Consider the following 20,944-nt stretch of genomic DNA (forward strand, 5'->3'; position numbering starts at 1 on the left):
CAGCTTTAATAAACACACTCTCAAAATAAATAACAATAAAGAGAAAAGAAAAAAAAGTCCATCATTGGTCCACCCTCATGCAAATGAGGACTCTGAATTCTCACGGTGTGATGGGTCCAAACCGTACTGTCCCGATTGGTCAGGGATATTGCTGTGCAGCTCTGATTAGACAGCAAAAGCCTCAGTCCTGTTGGCTGAACTAAAATTCCAGACTCTCCTTTATAAGACTGGCTCAGATGTCTAGCCACAGTGCAGGTAGGTAGTTCAGTGTAGGTGGCAGGTCCAGTAAAGGCTTCTTCTACCTGAAGCTGGCTTGCCTCAGAGTCGCCTATCTGAAAATGGCTGCTATTTTTATTTTATTTTTTTATTTGAACCCAGTTAGCCACCAAGAGCCATTTCCTGATACATGTTTCTCTCTCATGGTCTATATCTTTGCTTTCAAATTCAGGGTAGGTAACCAACCTTCAAACTTTCGTTCCGGCTTTTTTCACTGGATTTTAGCCTTCGCTTCAAAGTTCCTGTTTTTCACCCCCAATTCACATTACCACTAGAAAATGAATTCTAAATTATTACTTTTCTCAGAGAAAAGTATTTCACGAAAAGCATTAATTCTTAATACTCATATTAAGCCATCACAACATTAATATTAAAAATGTAAACTACTTAGACTGCCACTAATAGAAGTTTAGGCAAATTACGATAAAATACTATTCGACCAAAAAATTCAAATGATTGAAATATTTCTACTTCAAAAAAGTTCCTATCTGTGAGAAAAAGTCTAAAAACAGCATCTTAGCCCTGGCCAGGTAACTCAGTTGCTTAAAAGTGTCCCAATAAGCCAAGGTTGCTGATCTGATCCCAGGTCAGGGCACATACAAGAATCAACCAATAATTATATGAAGAAGTGGAACAGCACATTGATGTTTCTCTCTCTTTCCCTTCCTCTCTCTCTAAAATCAATAAATAAGAATTTTTTAAAAAAGACTTGATTTGATATTCTTAAAAAGAAAAACATATGGGAAAACACTGGAAGGAATTTTCTTCTAAAATATTTATATTAGCTATTATTAAATGGACCGTCTCCTTAACCATAAAATTAGGATAATTAACCAATGTCTCCAAAAAATTCGATAAATTTTTAATAAATTAAATTAGGATATTATATAAGGGTAGTAACAGTACATAAGTTTTTAAAAATTATAACAAGTCTTATTAAGGGCTTAACTAAATGACTAGCACATAAAAAGCACTCAGTGTATATTAGCTTTTCACTTCCAGCATTCAAACCTTATCTAACTACCGTGAGCACTAAGTTTTCACCAGGGATCCCATGCTCTAGAAAACTGTAATTCCTATGGAGAGCCTTCCTTTCTTCAAAACTGGGTGAATCCCATAACATGTACAGAGCAGCTCCTGTCTAGCCACTGGGAGATAGAAAGATGACCTGCACAGGATCCCTGGCCTCCTCCAAGAATGGACAACGCGAGGGGAGCCACCTGACCAAGAGAGGTCCTCACGCGGGAGACAAGGACTCCCAGGGTCCCACCGCCAGCCGCCCCAGCACCAGGCCGCCACGAGGGGGCGCGCTCCAACCTCCGGCACCAACCGGCCAGGCAGTGGGCTGGCACTCTGAGCCCTGCAGGACTCAAGGCCGCGCCTCGGGGAGACTACTGCGGCGGCGGCGGGAGGGGGCGCTGCGGTGACCCGCGGGCGCAGCGCGGAGGAAGTGCCGTCTTCGCCGCCGCCTGAGCCGCGCGGGCGGCAATGTCGTCCAGGCCGGGGCGCTCCGATCCGGGGGCCGGGGGCTCACAGCGGGCGAGGGAGCCACGGGAAGAGGAGCTGCAGCGGCGCCGGGAGCAGAAGCGACGGCGACAAGACGCGCAGCAGCTGCAGCAGCTCAAGCACCTGGAGTCCTTGTGAGTCTCCGCCCGCCCCCATCCCCGGGGTCCTGCGAGGAATGGGCCCCGCGTAGGCGCTGTAGGCGGGGTCCTCGGAGCCCTGCGAGCGGGAAGGCGCCGGAGCAGCGCGCACTCTCCTTGCAGCCGCCCCGCGGTGGGAGGGAAGGGCGCTTGGCTCCCCAGCTCCCCCGCAGCCTCCAGAGCTGGTGGAGAGCGCAGGCCCCGCCCCCAGGGCCCGGGGCGCACGCGGGGGGCGGGAAGCGGGGGCATCGCGGAGCCGAGGTTGCTGTCCACGTGTCGGAGTTTCGCTGCAGCTCCATTAGGCGTTCGCTCCGGATTTGGAGGCTGAATACGCGAGAAGTGCGCTTTGGTCCCTGTCCTTTCAGGGTGTTCAGGCCACAGGGCCCGCTGTGAACCCGATACGGTCTTTTCATTTCTGTAACTGAGGGAAGAGAAAACGCAGTCCTGTAACATTAGTGGGGTCAGAATAAACAATGGGGTGAAGAACTCGCCCCTACTACTGGGGAGGTGCCTGACAGGTAGAGGACCGTGTAGACTTGCTCTCCAGTCCTAAGGACTTTGATCAGGATTAGGGTGGAAGCTACAAAGAGGCCGATTCCACCCACCCAACCTAAGGAGTGAGGACCAGAGGCATGTACTCTTGCAGGTGAGCCCAGCCTGACTCAGGAGGCGCTGCGCTCCCAGCTCCTGAGGGGTCAAGAGCGTCCAGGTGACCACTGGGAGGAGGGCGGCTTGTAAAGGAGATTGCAACATCAGGTGGGAGGTTGGAATAGTGACCTTCCCGTTCTTCTCTGTCACTCTGTGGTTCCGTGAGCAGCTCTGGGAGTCAGCTGCTCTTGAGCTTCGACACAAAATACATTCATTGCTTGGCGGGAGCCCTCAGTATCTTTAACTGTAGGGTGCCAGACAGTGGTTAATGCTATACATTTACTGTGTAACTCGCAGACATCAGAGAGATTATGACCTCCTTGTTGCAGATAAGAAAATGCAGGTTCAAGAGTTAAGTAACCTGATCAAGGAATCATCGACCTATAAACAGCAAACTAAAGAGAAACCCAGGTACCTGGCTCCCAGACCAGTGAGATTTTTAGCTTCAGAGACTTAAAACTTTCTAGTTGTTCACATATTTGGTCTGGCTAGTTCGGAAGCTTGTTTACATTTAAATAAAATTTTATATTTCCAGAGTCATGCAATTCAAACATCAAATACTCCTAAAAGACACTTTATTTTTTAAGTGGTTCTTCATCCCTACTCTTCATTCAGCCCACACACTTCACACATTCCCTGCACTCCTCCTTCTAACCAAGGCCTCAATTAAGAAACTTTTAGTTTTTTTTCTACTGGGATTTAACTACATATTCCTAAATTATGTGCTTATACTGTTTTTTTTTGATTCAACAGTAGACATTCCCTATTAACCTCATGCCATAGAAGATGAGGCTTTAGTTCTCTTTCCTCCTTTCTTGTCTCCACCCTTCCGGTTACAATTCTGTTAAATCGAGTTAGTATTAACATTATTATAACTGCAGTGTTTTTTTCGCTTTTGAGCCAAATGATGTTCTGTGACTTCTTTTACTTTCGTACAACGGTTGTTTTTCAGGTAGTTCATAAGAGCCTCAGTTTTTTCTTTCCTTCGCTTAATTTCTTATTACCGAGTGCTAATTTTATTCCAAAGGCTCTGAACCCAAGAGTACTTCCTCCACCTCAGATCATGGTATCAATTCACTTGTTTAAACCTAGAATGTTCCTAATGCTCTCTCTCGGGGGACGACAACCATCCTGGGACTGCCTCGCCACTCTGGTCTTGGGGTCCGTTCTTGGATCCTGTTTTCCTCTTCCTGTCTTAACCTCATTTTGCTCAAGCATATTCGGTAACTTCCTATAAGAAAGTGCATTCGAGATCAGTTTGCTGAGTCCTTTCATATTTGAAAATGTCTTTATTCTTCTCTCACATGCAAAGAGTGTTCAGCTAGGTCTAGAATTCGAGGTTAGAAATTATTTTCAAAGTCGGCGCGCCACCGTGTTTAGCTCCCAGTATTGCTGAGAAATCCGACGCCGCCGCGATTCCCTTTCTGTTACTTGTCCGACCTCGTCCTGCCTTTGAAGCTTTAAAGAATTCTTCATCCTTAGGATTTTTGCAGGTTTATGATAATGTAAACTTTTTCCTCACTGGATTTTTTTTTCCTCCTCTCCCTGGATTTTTAAAAATTTTTATTTTCTTAACACTTCGTGGCTATTTAATATTCATACGTGATTAGTGCTATAATTTCCTTCCCTCCATTTTTTTTCCTCTTAGGCTTCAGTTGATCCTCTTTCTTTTCTGTCCTATTATATAACTTTTTGTCTTTTCAGTCTACTTGCTGGAACATTTCTTTTCCATTACTTTCACCACTGCAATTCTTAAGTTCCAATTATATTTTTTATTTTCAAGGGCTTTTCCTTATTCTGAGAATTCCTTTTTTCATAGAATCTTAGTGTTGAGTTCATCAATAGCATACCTTCTCTTATCTTGGAGGATACTCACTAGTTTTCATTTTCTCCTCCTTCCCGTCCCTGTTTCTTGTTTGCCTTTTCTTTTTCTCTCTTTCACTCACAGGATTTCTCCTACTGCGTATGGATCCTTGGGTCTTTCTCATTAACAGTGAGGCAGTATAGTATAGCCCTGACCTGTGTGGCTTAGTGGGTTGGTCATCGTCCTGCAAAGAGAAAGGTCGCCAGTTCAGTTCCTAGTCAGGGCACCTGCCCGGGTTGCAGATTCCGTCCCCAAATGTGGCGTGTTCGAGAAGCAACTGATCGATGTTTCTCTCACTCTCTTTCTCCCTGCCTCCCCCCCCCCTCTCTCTCTCAAAATAAAAACAAAAACAAAATCCAGTGAGGCATTATAAAACCATTCTGCCATGGGGCTGTTGAGAGAGAACACAGAGGTGCTGGTTTGTTGGCTGTAACTTTCCCTGTAGGGATGTCAGACGGTGATCTGCCCTTTTTGTGGGGAGACTCCCACCTATCAGGAGCCGGGGGATGAGGCGGGCAGGAGGGGATGTTTCTGCGCCCTGTTCAGTTTGTCCAAAGAAGACCCTTCCATTCTCAGGCTTGGGTATCAGAAACATGGCTGCCTGCATTGTTCTGGATTAGGATGGAGAGACAGAGACATGACTGGTTTCAGCCAGTGCTCACCCTCATCCCCACTTCAATGCTCCCATTTATCTGGGCCTCTGCAGTTCAGTTTCACAGGGGACTAAACCTGCAGTCTCTCTGAAGGGTGAGAGCAGACAGAGTGTCCTGGGTGTAGGGAAGGAGACACACACATTCAAGGTTTCCACTCCCAACACCTGTCTCCCAAAAGTTATAACTTCCTTAAAGAAATCAGTTACTTTCTTCCATTTCCCATTGGATTCCCAGCTTTGTCTTGAAATTGTTCTCTGCCGGTGTCCCCTCCCAGGATTTCTGTGGCCTCTTACCTTTTTTCTTTCTTTATTGTCATTTAAAGAGAATCTGGGGGAGGAAGGCAGATAACATGGTAATAGGCCATGTTAAATGGGAAGCCCCAGAGTGTTTTTTTACAAATTGTTATGGAGCATTAGCGAGCAAAGAGGACACGAGGCAATTTAGAAATAAATTTATGGCGTTTATTTACCTGGCCAGGGATGGGTCTTCCCACCTTCGGAAGCAGAAGATGGGAGAGCCACCCCGCCTTACAGACTAAAAGGTTTTTAAAGGCAAAAGAACTATACTCATGTCCTTGGGGTAGCCAGATAACAACAAAAAAACTACACAGGCGTGAGAAACTACATATACACACTTTCTAATTTAGAAGGAGCTTCAGCTGATAAATACTTGGCACAAAACTATTCTCATGTCCTTGGCTACAGCTAGGGTCAGCTAGCAAAGGGGGCGGGGGGGGGCTCAAGGTTGCTAGGATATGTGAGCAAAAAAAATAACCTGCCACTGGGGTAAAACGCAAAAAATGGCAAAGAGTAAAAAATGACCTATTACACAAATTACATTCAAATCCTTTAACAAGCTGGTAAGCCGCCTTTCATTCCCCTCACACCCCTCTGGTCATTCTGACACATTTGACCTTACCTTTCTGACCCGTGACTGCCAGGCGCCCCAGTTATGTCACGCCGGTGTTCCTGGGCTGCCGGGGCAAGAGTGGAGGCTCTGTGTGTGTGAGGCAGCCTTCCAGCCCCATGGGGGCCACTGCGAAAAGGACTGGAATGGAGCATATTTACATGAGGACTCTTCCAAAAGAAATCCCACTCCAGCACTCAAAAATCCAAAGATTAAGTACTTGACAAAATAAAGATTTCTTCCTCCGTGCCCACTTGGGAAGCTAATTGTTTCCCCTCTTATCTAAATTTAGTCATTTTTATTTCTTCTTTTTTTTTTAAATTAGGTCTTCCTATTGTTCAGAGCAACTTACCAGAATCTGAATGATATACACCTAAGGCATCTCCGATGGTCAAAATGATGGGTCTCCACCAACATTTCTTACTTTCTAAGGATTAACTACATAGATAATGGAGACATTGCATCTGTGACAGTGCAGAAGCCACTACACAGTAAACACGCCCTTTCCTGTTTTCAAATCTGTTATTTTTAGTAGTAAATATTACCTTGCTGTTAGAGAAATCTTTTTTAACATGCTGCACAAACTAAGGAATTCTGTAGCCCAGGAAAAAAAAAAAACACTAACCATGTGCCTTTTAATTTGAGGAAACAGTTGAAAATGCACCTTTTAGGGAAGGCCAGTGCTAATAATAGATTTGAAAACATTCAGTTCCATCCGATTCCTTTCCCGTCTAGGAAAACACATTTGCATCCTGTTCAGGAATTTGGATCTTGGCTTGTTTGGCCATATGTTATTTGTACAGCTCCTGTGGCAAAACGGAAGTACTGTTAGAGTCAACTCAAAAACATCAACGCAGTCCTTCCTCACCAAAAAGATTTACTCGAGAAAAGGAAAAGGTCGCAACGCAGTGCACACAGACGAGGCAAGCCACGTGCCCACTCTGGCCTGTGTGCCAAGATGGAGAGGTTTTCATGGCAGAGAAACGGACGTTAAGGAGGAGGGAACTTCGAACCACAGAGTTTATTGCAAACAGTTCCTCCTGTGGGGTTCTCCCAGGTGGGGGCCTCTTGCTGTCAAAGAGCACCTGGACTTCCGGGAGCCCTGGCCCCTCCCATAGGGCCTCCCCACAGGGTGTGTTTGCGTCTAGTTTCCCTTCGTCTTTATCATCGGGTTGCGGGGATATTTGCATAGACTGACCACTTCCCTTCCAGGCTCCCCTGCGAAATGCACGGAGTTACCGTTTCTAGTGACTGGCTGCGGGTGAGATGGGTCCCCTCCCCGAGCTGTGCCAACTGCTGCTGCTAAGAGAAGCCTGGGCTTAAGACATGCCACAGGTTAACACTGGGAAAAAAGTATTTTCAGGGCTTGCTTAGGAAAACAACATACCTGAAAAGATATTTGCTGTGTAATCTTTTTTTATGGGGATGTAAAGCTTTTTTTTTTCACTTTGTTAATCATTTTCTTCCATGACCATCCCCCCGCCCCGCGTTAGGTCCCGCCTCCCGCAATCACCACACGGTTGGCCATTACTCTCGGGGGAGTAATCCCGCCTCTGTCCCTTCAGCGAAGCTCTGGATTGGGGAGGGCGGGCTTGAGCTCAGAGGAGCCCCCACCACACTCCTTATTCGGAAGGGTCCAGAGAGGAAGCCGAAGGGACGTTTTTCTTCCTGTAGCTGCTCAAGGCACTTGTCCCCATCGCCCACTGTAGAGGAAACACTCCTGTTCTCCTTCTCTGCCCTCAAAGCACACTTACTACGCTGTGGTCCAGCTGTGCGGGGTTTCCAGCACCGCCAGGCAGTTGTGTTCTCAGAGGACACCCAGGGGATGTCGCACATACTTCACCTAATTCTGACCCTGTCTGCCTGGAGGTACAGCATCAGAACCGACTCATTAAGGAAACAGTCCCACGACACTGCCCAACCCGCACACACTGTAGGTGCCACTCGCCACACCAGGTTGTCACCTGTGTTTGACTGATCAGCTATGTATGAGGGCTTCCCGCAGCCCCTCCTGCATTTTGGTTAATTTGCTAGAATAGCCCATAAAGCTCAGGAAAACAGTTCGCTTCCGAGATTACTGGTTCATTATAAAAGGATATAACTGGGAGCAGCCAGATGGAAGAGATAAGATACATGGGCCAAGGGCGTGGGGAGAGCGTGGACTCTCATCCATGCCCTGTCCCGGGGTGCCACACTCCAGGTGTTCACTGACCCTGAAGCTCTCAACCCAGTCCTTTGGGATTTGATAGAGGCTCATTATATAAGCATGATTGATTAATCATTGGCCTTGATTAACTCAGCTTCCCTAGAGGCTGGACTGAAAGTCAACCCTCTAATCACCTGGCTGGTTCCCCTGAACTTTCCAAAAGCCACAGCATTAACATAAACTCAGTGCGATTGAAAGGGGCTTGTTATAAATAACAAGAGAAACTGTTTCCATCTTTATTGCTCTAGAGCTGTGTCAGGAATTGGGAACAAAACTCACTATTGTAGCAAAAGATGCCCTTATGGCTCTGATGTGAGAACTACAAGGTTTTTAGAGGCTCTGTGCCAGGAGCCGTGGCCTCAGACCAAATGTGTGTTTCTTACTATGAATCAGAGTATCACGTCGCCCAGGCTGTCTTCGTTCACATCTTAGAGGACAGGAGAAGCGTTTCGCTTTTCCCTTACCCAGTCCTTGCTAACCACTGCACCCCCACATTTACTCTCTTTTAAATGGTCTTTAAAGTTGGTGCATAAGAAAAGGGTCCAGATGAGGAAGACATTCAATCATTGTGAGAAGCGTTTTAGGAGCTGTCCTATTCGGTGTTTTAATAAGGGAAAGTTATATGAGGGAAGCAGCCAGACAACTATAATAACAGTCTGGAACCAAAGTGAACTCAGGGGCCTTCTTACCTCTCCTTTCCCTGTAATCTCTTGCTTTCTCTTCTTCCGAGAATAAAATTATCATCCTAAGACACCAAGGCAGTTATTATTTCAGTGCATTTAAGTTCTAGGCCTCAGCAGGACGTGGTATACCATGGGTTTATTTATCTGTGATCTCTTGAGTGCTGGGCAGATTTTATTACCTGTTTTAGATATAACATACTTTTCAGTTTTTATTTAAAATAGCCTTTTGGCCCTGGCCGGGTACCTCTGCTGGTGGGAGCATCGTCCCATACACCAAAAGGTTGAGCTTCTAACCCCTGGTCAGGGCACATCACATACAAGAGGCAACCAATCCATGTCTGTCTTGTCTGTGTGTCTGTCTCTCTCTTTCGTGCCCCACACTCCTCTCTCTCTCCCACTCCCTTCCCTTCTCTCTAAAATCAGTAAACCTAGCCTTGGGTGAGGATTAAAACTAAAAATAAAATCAAATGTGTTACGCTCCTGGTAACATGGTTGATGATGTTTTTCTTTTCTTTCCAGTTATGAAAAACCTCCTCCTGGGCTTATCAAGGTCAGTGTGAAGTCTGTTTGGTTCTTCTCTTAGCTGTGTTTGACTCAGTGCCCAGGCTCGGTCACTGGTTATGAAAACGGCCGCGTATGGTTTTGAACCTCCTTTCACGATCGCCCTGTTTCTTCCCTGCAGGTGCCAGTCATACACGTCGGGCTTTGTCACAAGCCAGTCCCCCTGTAGGAATTTAATCAGCCGGGCGTCTGTTCCCTAGGGAACTGGGGCGGGCCACGTGTGTTCCTCAGCCATCACCCCCTTCTCTCTCTCCCTGCAGCTCTCCTGCCTCACCTCGGCCACTTCCTTGGGTGTCAGCAGCTCAGAGACCAGGAGACTCTGGGGGGACCTGGAGTTCGTCCGGCCCCGAGTCCCTGGTGCCAGAGCCCCTCCTGCAGCCCCCTGGCCAGGGCAGAGTGGGGTAGTGGGGCTTAGAGGGGAGCTTGGAGGCCAAAGCAGCCTTGTCTGTTTGCTAACTTTCAATTTAAACTTTTTTAATTATAAACTTAAAATTCATGGAAAAGTGAAAAAAATCATCTTAATTGTGTAATGCAATTCTTCGGTGGTGAAAATATATTTCATAAATACAGCATGTGTGAGATTATAAAACATGACATTGGCCTTCAAGGTATAATCATCCATTTTAACTTAATACGTTGTTATTATTCCAGGAAACCTTATTTGTTTCACCCTATACTTTGCTTCATTCCACAAAGCTTTTAAGTTAGCAGAAAACTTACAATCTAAAAATGAGAAACTGGAGCTCAGAAATCATTTCTGTGTGAAAACACTAGGAAACTTCTCTAAGAACAGCGGCTCCGTTTTCACGATGTGATTCTCTGGTGCGGTTATTTCCATGTGCCCGTCCGGTCCCCTTGGTCCTGCTAGTTCCTGGCAGGCTAACTAACGGTGACCGTGGGAGCACCAGCCCCTGAGACTCCGGGCGACGCAGGTGGCAGAGAGTCCGGAGCTCTCGGGCGTATTGTTTACACGCTGTTTCCTGCTTTAGGAAGACGAGACCAGGCCCGAAGACTGTATACCGGACGTGCCGGGCAATGAACACGCCAGGGAGTTTCTGGCTCACGCACCCACGAAAGGACTCTGGATGCCACTGGGGAAGGAGGTCAAGGTCATGCAGTGTGAGTGCGTCCGGTCCTCACTGTCACCACAGCGCTGTTCAGGTCACGGCATGGTCTGTGCTGTAGAGACGCACGCACACCAGCCTGCGTGTGTCAGGGAGTGGGCCGAGGCGAGAGCCGCAGCAGAGATGTGGCTCCGGGGCTGCTGACTCGAGTGCGGTGGCCTTTGCACAGGCGGCAGCTGCCTGCGGAGCGCGCTCTGCGGAACATCCCCGCACCAGCAAGGGTCTTCCGGGGAGAAGTGCCGTGGGGGGTGAGGGGGGCGGGGGACGGCCGGTCCCTGTGGGTCTTGCCTCAGTCCGTCGCCCTCCGTCGTGCTGTTAAGTTCATCCACGTCACCCGAGGGTGGGGGGCTGCAGGCCAGAGGGCGGGTTTGGGACAGGCAGGGCTCTGCATGCGCAGCCCACCCCCGCAGGGCCGCCGCCCCTCCGTCCTGCACAAGATGGCCTTGAAGAGAGGGTCCCGCAGCCTTTTAAAGACATTCGTTTGTACAAAGGTTCTTCGTGCACACAATTAAAATAGCTGTTCCCAGCTCCTTGTCCCCATTCCCCTCCCCTTCAAGGTAACGACCTGAACCTCTCTTAAAGTTACTCTGAAGCTGAGCTCCGCATTGTCTAAATAACATGATTACACAGGGGTGGGCCAAAGTAGGTTTACAGTTACAATATAAATAATAAAATAATAAATAATAATACAAGAATAAACTGTTTCATGTGCTCACAACTGTAAACCTTCTTGTGCCCACCCCTCTATTCCTGCCCCTTGATTTTTCAGGTTTCTTCGTTATCTATTGACTTCTTACTCTCAAACCCTCAGTTTTTGCTGCACATCCCCACCTCTCTGTCAGGCTATTTTATATTAGACATCAGGACAGGCGTCCCCCAGAACCAGGGGTCCAGGAGACAGCAAGGCGCAGGCCCCACTGTGTCTCACAGCCTCGCGTCGGGAGCTCCAGGCTGTCATTCCCACAGACGCCGCTGCTGGCACCGCGGAGGCCTGTTCCCTGTGCGAGGGGGCCTGCGTGGCAGCGTGCGTGCCCACTGGAGTCCTCTGGGAGGCTGGCACCACGCCGACTCCTGTCCAGGAGCGAGAGATTTAAAGAGGGCTGGGTTCACTTTTGAGCAGATTGGAAACTGGATCTCACTGTAGGGTGACCGATCTGGGCTGATTAACAGATGACAGAATATTTATTTTATTGTTGTAAGTCGTAGCCTCTGAGATCAGCGTCTCTGAGTCTTTCTCATCCGGCTGGTTAACGGAGAAGTCGTTTCCTGCCGGAGGCGAAGGCCACATCCTTGTGTCCCGGGCCCTGGCGTGAGGAACAGGGCTGTGAAGGCGCAGCGCCAGTCTCCCGTCTTCCTCCTCCTCTGTGTTCTGGGTGGCACTGTGCTGTCCAGTGGCCGGGGACCCTCCTTTCACCTTCTCCAGAGAATGACCCTCCCCTGTCCCCGGGCTGGGGAGCGACGCAAGCCCCCTCATTGAAGCTACGCCCTCGGCTCCATTTCCAGGAGGATGCTGCCAGGTCCTGCGCTTTGGGGGGCTCCGCAAATTGAGACTGACGTGGCTCTCAGTTCTCCCTTCCGCGGGCTCAGAGTTCAATGTCCTGGGGTCTGCGGTGCATTTTGCACGCTACCTGCATTCTACCTTGCAATGTTTTTTTACTGTGGTCTCCTTTCCTGTTTTCCCTGTCCCTGTGGTTCATGCCTTTTTAAAGGTATTCTCTTTGTTGTCATTTTTATGGGATGTCAGGGAGGGGATGAAAGTAAATCATTGTTTCAGTCTGCCATCTTTACCCAGAAATCTACTGCATTCTTTTTTTTTAAGTTTATAAACCACTGCTCTGGGTAACGCAGTGCTCAGTTGTGTTTCGCGTGCTGTTTTACAGTTCCTTTCATTGGCTTGCAAATTAAGACTGTTTGGTTAGGGCCAGAACCAGGTTTAACCATGACGTTAATGAACTTAAGCTTCAGGGCCCCTTACTTGCACCTTCCAGAGGCCCGTGAAGTCCCGACAACGTGTTCATATGGTCCTGTCTTGCAGAGGCAAGATTTTTCTTTCCCCGCAAGACCCTTACCTCCTCTTAGGTTACGTGAGCTTCAGGCTCCACAAAACGGGGAGCTGTCCCAGGTGAGCAAAAACAGACACACAACCCCTGTTCTCACGTTCGTTGATTTCAGTTGTCCGAGTGTTATCTGGAGCAGAGCTTCTCAAACCTCGGGTGGGCCCGGTAGTCGGTATTGCTACCAGGCTCCCACTTGATGCTGGTTTGTTGACCACACTTTTTTGAGTTACAGGCACCGCCTTCCCTTTAACAGAGTTTTGATCACAGATGGTCTGGAATCTTGATACCCACATATCAGTCCGTGGCGCTGGCCACCCCTCCATCTTTGCCATAAAGGCAGACATCTGTGGAAGGGGTCTGCATGTGCATCCAGAGTACACTCCTTCCCCGGCTGGAAGGAAATCAAAGTAGCGGGGAGATGGAGTCAGGGACATGTCAGTGGCCATCAAGAATCCCTAAACTTTATTTTTTCCAATGATTTCCTGCTACCAACTCTCAGAAATGTAAAGGGAAAAGCATTACGTTCCTGTCACAGCATATTTTCAGTGGCAGCCAGCGTGGAGCAGAATTGGCTGGTCTTCACTATAATCCCTCGTCCTGACTCCTTGGTCAGAACTGATGCGTCTCCCGTTGGCTAGCGCTGCCCTAAACAGGTACCACAGGCTGGGTGGCCTAACCAAGGGCAACTGCTGGCTCCCGGTTCTGGAGGCTGAAGGTCTGAAATCTCGGTGTCAGCAGTGCTGGTTCCTTCTGACGGCCTCCCTCGTCAACAAAATATACTTTAAAAAAAAGACTATCTCCTAGGACTTAGGACAGTCAATGTGGTGGGGGCGGGGGGAGCAAGAGGCCTGACAATTGAACCCACAACACGGTTAAAAAATAAACTGAAATTATACTTTGCTTTTTGCATGGGATTGCTTAGTAAGCGTTTGGTTTATTTCTAAAACTCCAAGATCAAAGGGTTGCTTGAGGAAGCAGTGAGTTTCCCGCTGTTTTCTGGGACCCTGCATGTTTCCACCACTGATTGCATTTGCTTTGAAAATTGGAATCTAATGAATATTTTTAATATGAGCTACTGATATTTTATTAAGTGAAAACACGTTATCTTACAGAAATATATCCCCCCCCCCTTTCTTTGTTTTTAGGTTGGCGCTGTAAACGGTATGGTCACCGAACGGGCGACAAAGAGTGCCCTTTCTTTATCAAAGGCAACCAAAAGTTAGAACAGTTCAGAGTAGTAAGTAAAACCCCAGAATGTCCATTTATGTTTACGGAAGACGGGGAATATCCATGAACAGGCAGTCGCGAGTGAACTGGAGGTTCAGAGAAAATATATTCACAGAAATAGTTGGTCCCAAGTATCTGGTGTTAACTGCATCTCTGTTAAATCGAAATTTCATGACAGGTTAGTTACATTAACAAGAAACTAACTTCTTATTGAAGTGTTATTTGCTTATGCCTTGGGGACACTGATTCTTTTTCTGAAACAGACACTGTTATCCACTTATTTATTATGTGAAAAAAATCATATTTCGTAACGAAAAAAACAGGATTCTAGTTTCCCAGTTCTTGTCTACAGATTAGGTATCTTTCCGTTAGAAAAGAGAAGTGCGCATAAATTATATGTCCCCGTTAGATAACAGTAAAATAGAGCTGTCATTTCCTCGCTTTATTTTAACAGAGTCACCTCCCAGAGGTGTAAATTCACCATGCAGTAACTGCTAAAATTCACTGTTTGGTAACAGTTCCAGTCTATTTCACTGTGCATATCAGGTGTATTGGGGTTATCAACATATATCAAGGTGGGGGCCACAAAGATTTCCAGGGATTTTTAAGACATTGAAAATCCTATGCTTTCATTTATTTTGGATAAATCATTGATAGTTGGATCAATGTTTATAGCTCCTCTGACAGATAATTTGGCGATAAATCTCAAAAAGTTAAACAGAGTCAATATTTTTTAAATTTAGAAACCTAAATGCTAAGAATTGATCCTAAGGATATAATGGAACATCAATATACACAAATTGTTATGAATGTAGAAAGACAACTTTCAGAATTATTTATATGGTTAAAAATAGAAACTAAAGAAAAATAGGCAACAGGTTCAATTACCAACATAAATTATTGGACCACAGAAACCATATACCTTGTAAGAATTATGTTTTAGAAGAAGGTGTAGCATCATGGGAAGATGTCCATGAAAACAAATGAAAAAGAAAATAGAGTTATATGTAATATGGTTATAATTTTTGGTAAATTTTGATAATGACTGTGAGAACCACACTAAACTGTTAGCAATGGATATCCCTGGGTAGTAAGATAATATATATTTTTAATTTTATTTCTTGTATTTAATATTTAAAATTAAAAAAAAAATTTTTTAAGATAATTCACATACCATAAAATTCACACTATGTGCATTCTTATTTTTAAGTACTTTAAGTGATTTTTAATTATATAGATATTACAAGAATACATTTGCCTTATTTTAACAAAATGAAAACATTACAATAAGGTTTTCCAAAATAGATTTTTCTAAGTCCAATCTTGATGGTCTCCCCAAGGAGAATTTACAGTCAATAGCTTGATTAGTATACTTCTAGGCTTCTTTGGGGGCACATTTTTGTGCACTTATAAATTCTTTTTTTTTTTTTTACTTTATTTATTGATTTTTAGAGAGAGAAATGTTAATTTGTTCCATCTATCCATGCATTCACTGGTTGATAAATGAACCATTTTATATATCATTTTCCAACTCGTTTTGCTTAATATCTCTTCATCATCTGTCCACATAGTACAAAGAGAATTAACTCAATATTTCTAACCTTGAATAGTATTTATTAATGATATTACAAGGCTTATTTCCTTACAAAGGATATTTAAATTATAATCCCGTATTTGTATAATTGGAAAACTTTTATACCCCATGTGTTTGAAGTAATGGTGACCCTCGGGAAGGATTAGAACATATAAAATTACACCAAACAGGGGAGGCAGGGAGCTGATTTGAGTAAAAAAGGGATTTAATTTTAATTTAAATTACAATCTATTAGTCCTAACTGAACCTTAACTTTGTCTAACCCTCAAGGCACATGAAGATCCCATGTATGACATCATACGAGAGAATAAAAGACATGAAAAGGACATCAGGTGAGGGTCTCCTGATGATAACAGTATCTTCTTAAAGTTTTAAATTGTATTAAGCAGGAAACAGCCATTCCGGTGTAAGAGGAGTGGCGCTGAGGAGGCAGAGTACCCAGTGTGAACTTGGGCAGTGGGGGCATGATTTAGAAAGCATGTATCCCTTAGAAGTTATAATAGTAGGGGGCAACTGTAATAGCATAAACAATTTTTGTTAATAATAAATAAAACTGAAAAAAGATACCAAAGTGAGGGCAGACTATGAAAGTTAAAAGTTTTTGTAAAAGTTTACATTCTAAAAAGCTCTGATAGGAAGGACTATAGAAACGTGCAGGAATACTTAGGACAATGAAAAGAATACAGAACGCTTGTACCCTGGTGACAGTCCTGTGAAGCAGACGTGCGTATGGACAAGAACGGGGAAAACGAGCAAAGATAAAACTAAGTTCTGTGCTCAGTGAGGTGCTCGTGGGTGAGACCCTCCTCACCCTCCCCGCTGAGCCTAAGTGACCGTTCGCGGTCCTTTGCCCGATCTCATCCGTTTAGGATCCAACAGCTGAAGCAGTTACTGGAAGATTCCACCTCAGATGAAGACGGGAGCAGCTCCAGCTCCTCGGAGTGTAAGGAGAGACCCAAGAAGAGGAAGAAGAAAGAAAAGCACAAGAAAAGGAAGAAAGAAAAGAAGAAGAGGAAGAAACGGAAGCATAAGTCCTCCAGGTCCCACGAGAGCGCGGACTCGGACTGACGGGAGCCGGGCTGGTGCGGGTTCTCGCCCCGGAGGTCGGACTCTGGGGCCAAGAGCAGGGGACTGTGGGGTCGGAGAGGACGGGACAGAGGACGCCAAGGAGGGTGTCTGGGGTCACACGTGTGCATCCTCACCTGCCTTCCAGTGCAGGTGTGACCAGCGGGGAGGGACTTGCACCTTCCCGGGCACTGGCTCCGGACAGCGGCCGACGTCCAGCAGGAAGGCTCTTCCCAGTGTGGCCCTGCTGGTCACCAGGGTTTGTGATTCCTTAGAAACGGCAGGTGGCAGGACTGAGGGGTCCCTGAGGATGCCCCTCCAGGCGCTGTCGCCCTCCACGGTGAGGCTGCTTAGTTCCCAGACTGCAGGCTGGCCCTTCCTCTGTTGTTGAAGATAATAAAAGGCCATTATTTATTTTTCAAATGTGTTCCCTTGTTATTTCTGAATAATACATGCATGTGTTCCATACTTAAAAGGTACCTAAGGTTTAATTATGAAAACTCTTCCTTCTCTCCTCCTCTTAGGGGGGCCTTCCTCCACTTCTTGCTTTAACTGGAATGTGGGCATTCCCTGCAGCCACTACGAGTTCACTGTGATCCCCTACTCCCTCACCTGGTCTCCTGTCTTCTCTTTCTGGCCTGGATTCCGGAGTCCATCCCTTAAGCCGGTCATCACCCTTGACCTGTGGTCCTTTTGCCCAACTTTCTGAGAACCTCAAATGTCTGCACCTGTACGCACACTGCTAGAGAATAATCACACAGCCATGGAGACTGGTCCCCCACCACTCCATCATCTCCAAACGCATCTGAGTCCATAAAGTTCATCCTCAGGCACGTCCCTCCAAGCTGAGCGTCTCCCACTCCTGCCCAGGAACACTTTGGAAGCCCTCAGACCTCCATTTCCAAAGACAACCTACCAACCCACCAACCCACCATCAGAGTTCGGGTAGGCAGGATTCTGAAACGCCCCCCACATTTCTCCCCTAATCTCCAGGACTGTTAATATGATGAACTTTATTCTTATGATTTGATCATTTTTACAAGCAGAGGGAGAGGGAAATTATCTGGGTGTTCCTAAGCTAACCCTAAGAGCCCTGTAGAATGCCAGTTTTCACCAATTCGAGTCTGGGAGGGAGCCCACGTGCCACTGCTCACTTGGGAAAGACGAAGAGCTGCAATGCAAGGGATGCCACTGACTAATCACTGACTGCAGCAAGGGAACTCAGTTTTCCAACCCCAGTGACTACTGTGTTACCGGGCAAAGGGGGGCTCGTTCCCATGACACCTTGGAGTAAGACCCAACAGTCAGTGTTGAGAAAAACAGGTCTTTATTTACAATATCCCAACCCTGGGGGCGCTGGTAGCACTCCTGCTTGGAGCCCTGTTCTCCTACAAGACCCAGCACTTCCCTTGCTCCCCAAAAGGCTATCAGCCAAAACCATGCACATATTACACTGGACCATGGTAAGGTCCAGGAAAGGCACAAGTCCGAAGGAAGTGTTCTCTCCGCATGTCCTGAGTTCCTAGGGGCTGGTCTGCAAGGCAGAGTCCTCGGTGGCTTCAGAGTCAGCTGGAGCGGACACAACAAAGCAGCAGCCTGCCTGCTTCCTTCCCAGCCCAGGCTGTGTGGTTCTCCCTCTTACACACCAGACCTCGTGGCAGGCTGGTGGGGTCCCTCTGGATCCTTTCAAACCACATGGCCCTGTCACCCAAATGGCTGCCGCCTTATTTTTAAACCCTGACCGTGGCCTGTGATACAGTCAGTGTGGTGATGGGTCCTGGCTACTCACAGAATCCCGCGCAGGCCCTGTAAGTTTTTCCACCAGAATTCTGTGGTCAAAGCCCCTCCCATCTCCTTGGTGCACGGAGCGCCATAGCCATTTGCACAACTAAGAAACTAGCTACCCGCCATAGATATGCAGAGGCATCTCTCAGGAAAATGGATATGCTCCACCAAGTCCCATGCTCCAAATTTTGCGGCTTCTGTCCCCTCTCTTACAAATGCATCATCTCCACCAGAGCCTCCAGATAGGAGCCCAACCCTGCAAACTTCTCAGTCGTTGTCATGGGAGACGCTAAGCCGAGAACCCAGTCGAACCTGCCCTGCAGGACTGTAAGATAATAAATGGTTGTTGTTTTCAACCACTGTGTGGCAATTTGGTATGCAGAACAGAAAACTAATAGAGTGGCTCAATCAGGTTTCACTCTCTCCGCCAGACCAGCCTATCAGACTGGGCCAGCTGCTTGACCTTTCTTGTGTCTCCATCTCCTTGACTGGCAACATTCACTGCATACAATCCCCAAGAACTGGCTTAATACTTGTAAAGCATGCAGAACACAGTTTGGCACATTCCGATTGCTAACTGAGTGGTAGCTGCTGCCGCTATCATTACATATTCCTGCCTCCTCAGGGATCTTCTTCCTTCCGTTATCCCTGCTCACTCCTGTCCTCAAATTCTTCAACTGCTGTTGCAAACATTTAAAAGTTGTTTTCAGTCCTGGTTGGGTGGCTCAGTTGGAGCATCGTCCCACACAACAAAAGGCTGCAGGTTCGATTCCCGGTCAGGACACATACCTGGGTTGCGGGTTCCATCCCTGGTCGGGGTGCATAGGGAAGGCAACAGATCTCTCTCTGTCTCTCCCCCATCTAAACTCGATAAACATAGCCTCAGGTGAGGATTTAAAAAATTGTTTTAAAATTATAAAAGTAATACATGCTCATAAAAAGTTCCCAATTCAGAGCCATGATAATAGTAAAAAGTGAGCATTTACTTATAATGGTTTTATGTATGTAGTCTTCTCAATGTTTTTAAAAACGCACCACCAAACACACATTCCCTGGTTTTACCTAACTAAATAACACTTTGGATATTGTGCTATGACTTCCTTTCACTTTCTGGGCCTTGGCCAGCGTATTGCTTACTGCGAGCTTTAAACGGCCACAACATCCCTCAGTTTGGAAGTGCTGCCTCATTAACCAATGCTCTGTCACTGTTCAGCTGTTTCCACTGGTCCTTCTGTGATACTGTCATTTATAAGAAATATGCATTTGGTTACTCAGATGACCGAGCACACATTCCTCCTATTTGGACTTAGTCCACAGCTCCTGGCTCACAGTTCCTAAAACCCTTGGAATTTCATGAGCAGTCAGAGCAATGGAGGCATCTTTTACTGTATTTTGTCTCTTATCCTGAGTACCTAGAATCACACCAGAGCTGTAAGGTGAAACAGGTGTCCCAGGATCAATCTTGTCCACCAAACAAAACACACAAAGGACATCCGTGCCCCTGATGGTTAATGCCAGACTTGTTTTCCTACCAGAGGCATGGCTAAGAACCCTCTTTCCATAAACGTCCCTCCCCTTCTCCTGCTCCAACTTGTCCCATGTCCCAGGCAAAGAGAGAGCCTCACCAGGTGGGACAGAGTTGGAGGGATCACCCCAAGGAACTTCCTGCATGAATCCCTTGGAAGGGACCAGGCAGGTGAGAGCGAATCCTGCTGCTAACACGGGGACCTGTTAGAAAAGGTGGTCATCGGTGTGTAGCAGAGACAGCAATGTGATGAAAAGCAACCTACAACCGAGGTTACTCTATCCAGCAAGGATATCACATAGAATGGAAGGGCAGATGAAGTGCTTCCCAGACAAGGTAAAGCAAAAGGACTTTATCATCACCAAGCCCTTTTATATGAAATGTTAAAGGGACTTATTTAAGAAAAAGAGAATCAATACTACGAATATTAAAATGACAAACAAAAAACCTCAGAACTATCAACAGAATCTAAAAAATAAAAACAAAAACAAAGGAAACAACCAGAACAGGAACAAAATCATAGGAATGGGGATCATTTGGAGGGTTATCAGTTGCAAGGGGGTAAGGGGAGGAATGGGGAAATGCTGCAGGGATTAAGAAGCATAATTGGTAGGAACAAAATAGACGGGGAAGTTAAGAGTAATAGAGGAAAGGGTGAAGCCAAAGAACTCATATGCATGACCCATAGACATGAACTAAGGGGGGTGGGATTGCTGGAGGCCGGGGGGTACTAGGTGGAGGGGAGCATAGGGAAAAGAAATTGGGACTACTGTAACAGCATAATCAATAAAATATACTTTAACAAAATCATCCTCGTTGTCGAACTTTGCAGAATTGCCTTCTTTTGAAAAGCTGAGTAGTATTCCATTTGAAGTATATGCCACAGTTCCTCTGCTGATGGACATTCAGGTTGCCTCCACATCTTTGCTGTAATGAACAGTGCTGTAGCAATGAACCCAGGAATGCTGACATTTGGGTACCCACTTTCAGTTCTTGCGGATCGATACCCAGAGGTGGAATAGCTGGATCATATGCTAGTTCGATTTTTAAGTTTTTGAGGAACGTCCACTATTTCCACAATGGCTGCCCCAACTCACATTGCTATGAACAGTGAACAAGGTTCCCGT

General features: G+C 46.3%; 1 protein-coding gene across 1 annotated transcript; it reads left to right on the top strand.

Moving 5' to 3' along the window:
- Window positions 1-1,645: 1,645 nt before the first annotated feature.
- Window positions 1,646-16,930, top strand: RP9 (RP9 pre-mRNA splicing factor). Its single transcript, XM_090287032.1, has 6 exons — window positions 1,646-1,916; window positions 9,399-9,429; window positions 10,430-10,559; window positions 13,767-13,858; window positions 15,713-15,774; window positions 16,312-16,930. Exons 1-6 carry the CDS (start codon window positions 1,765-1,767, stop codon window positions 16,508-16,510), a joined length of 666 nt encoding a protein of 221 aa, XP_090143158.1. The 5' UTR covers window positions 1,646-1,764; the 3' UTR covers window positions 16,511-16,930.
- The last annotated feature ends 4,014 nt before the right edge of the window (window positions 16,931-20,944 follow it).

The sequence above is a fragment of the Furipterus horrens genome, unplaced genomic scaffold (genome assembly GCF_987537825.1).
Source record: "Furipterus horrens unplaced genomic scaffold, mFurHor1.1.pri manual_scaffold_9, whole genome shotgun sequence".
Lineage (NCBI taxonomy): Eukaryota > Metazoa > Chordata > Mammalia > Chiroptera > Furipteridae > Furipterus > Furipterus horrens.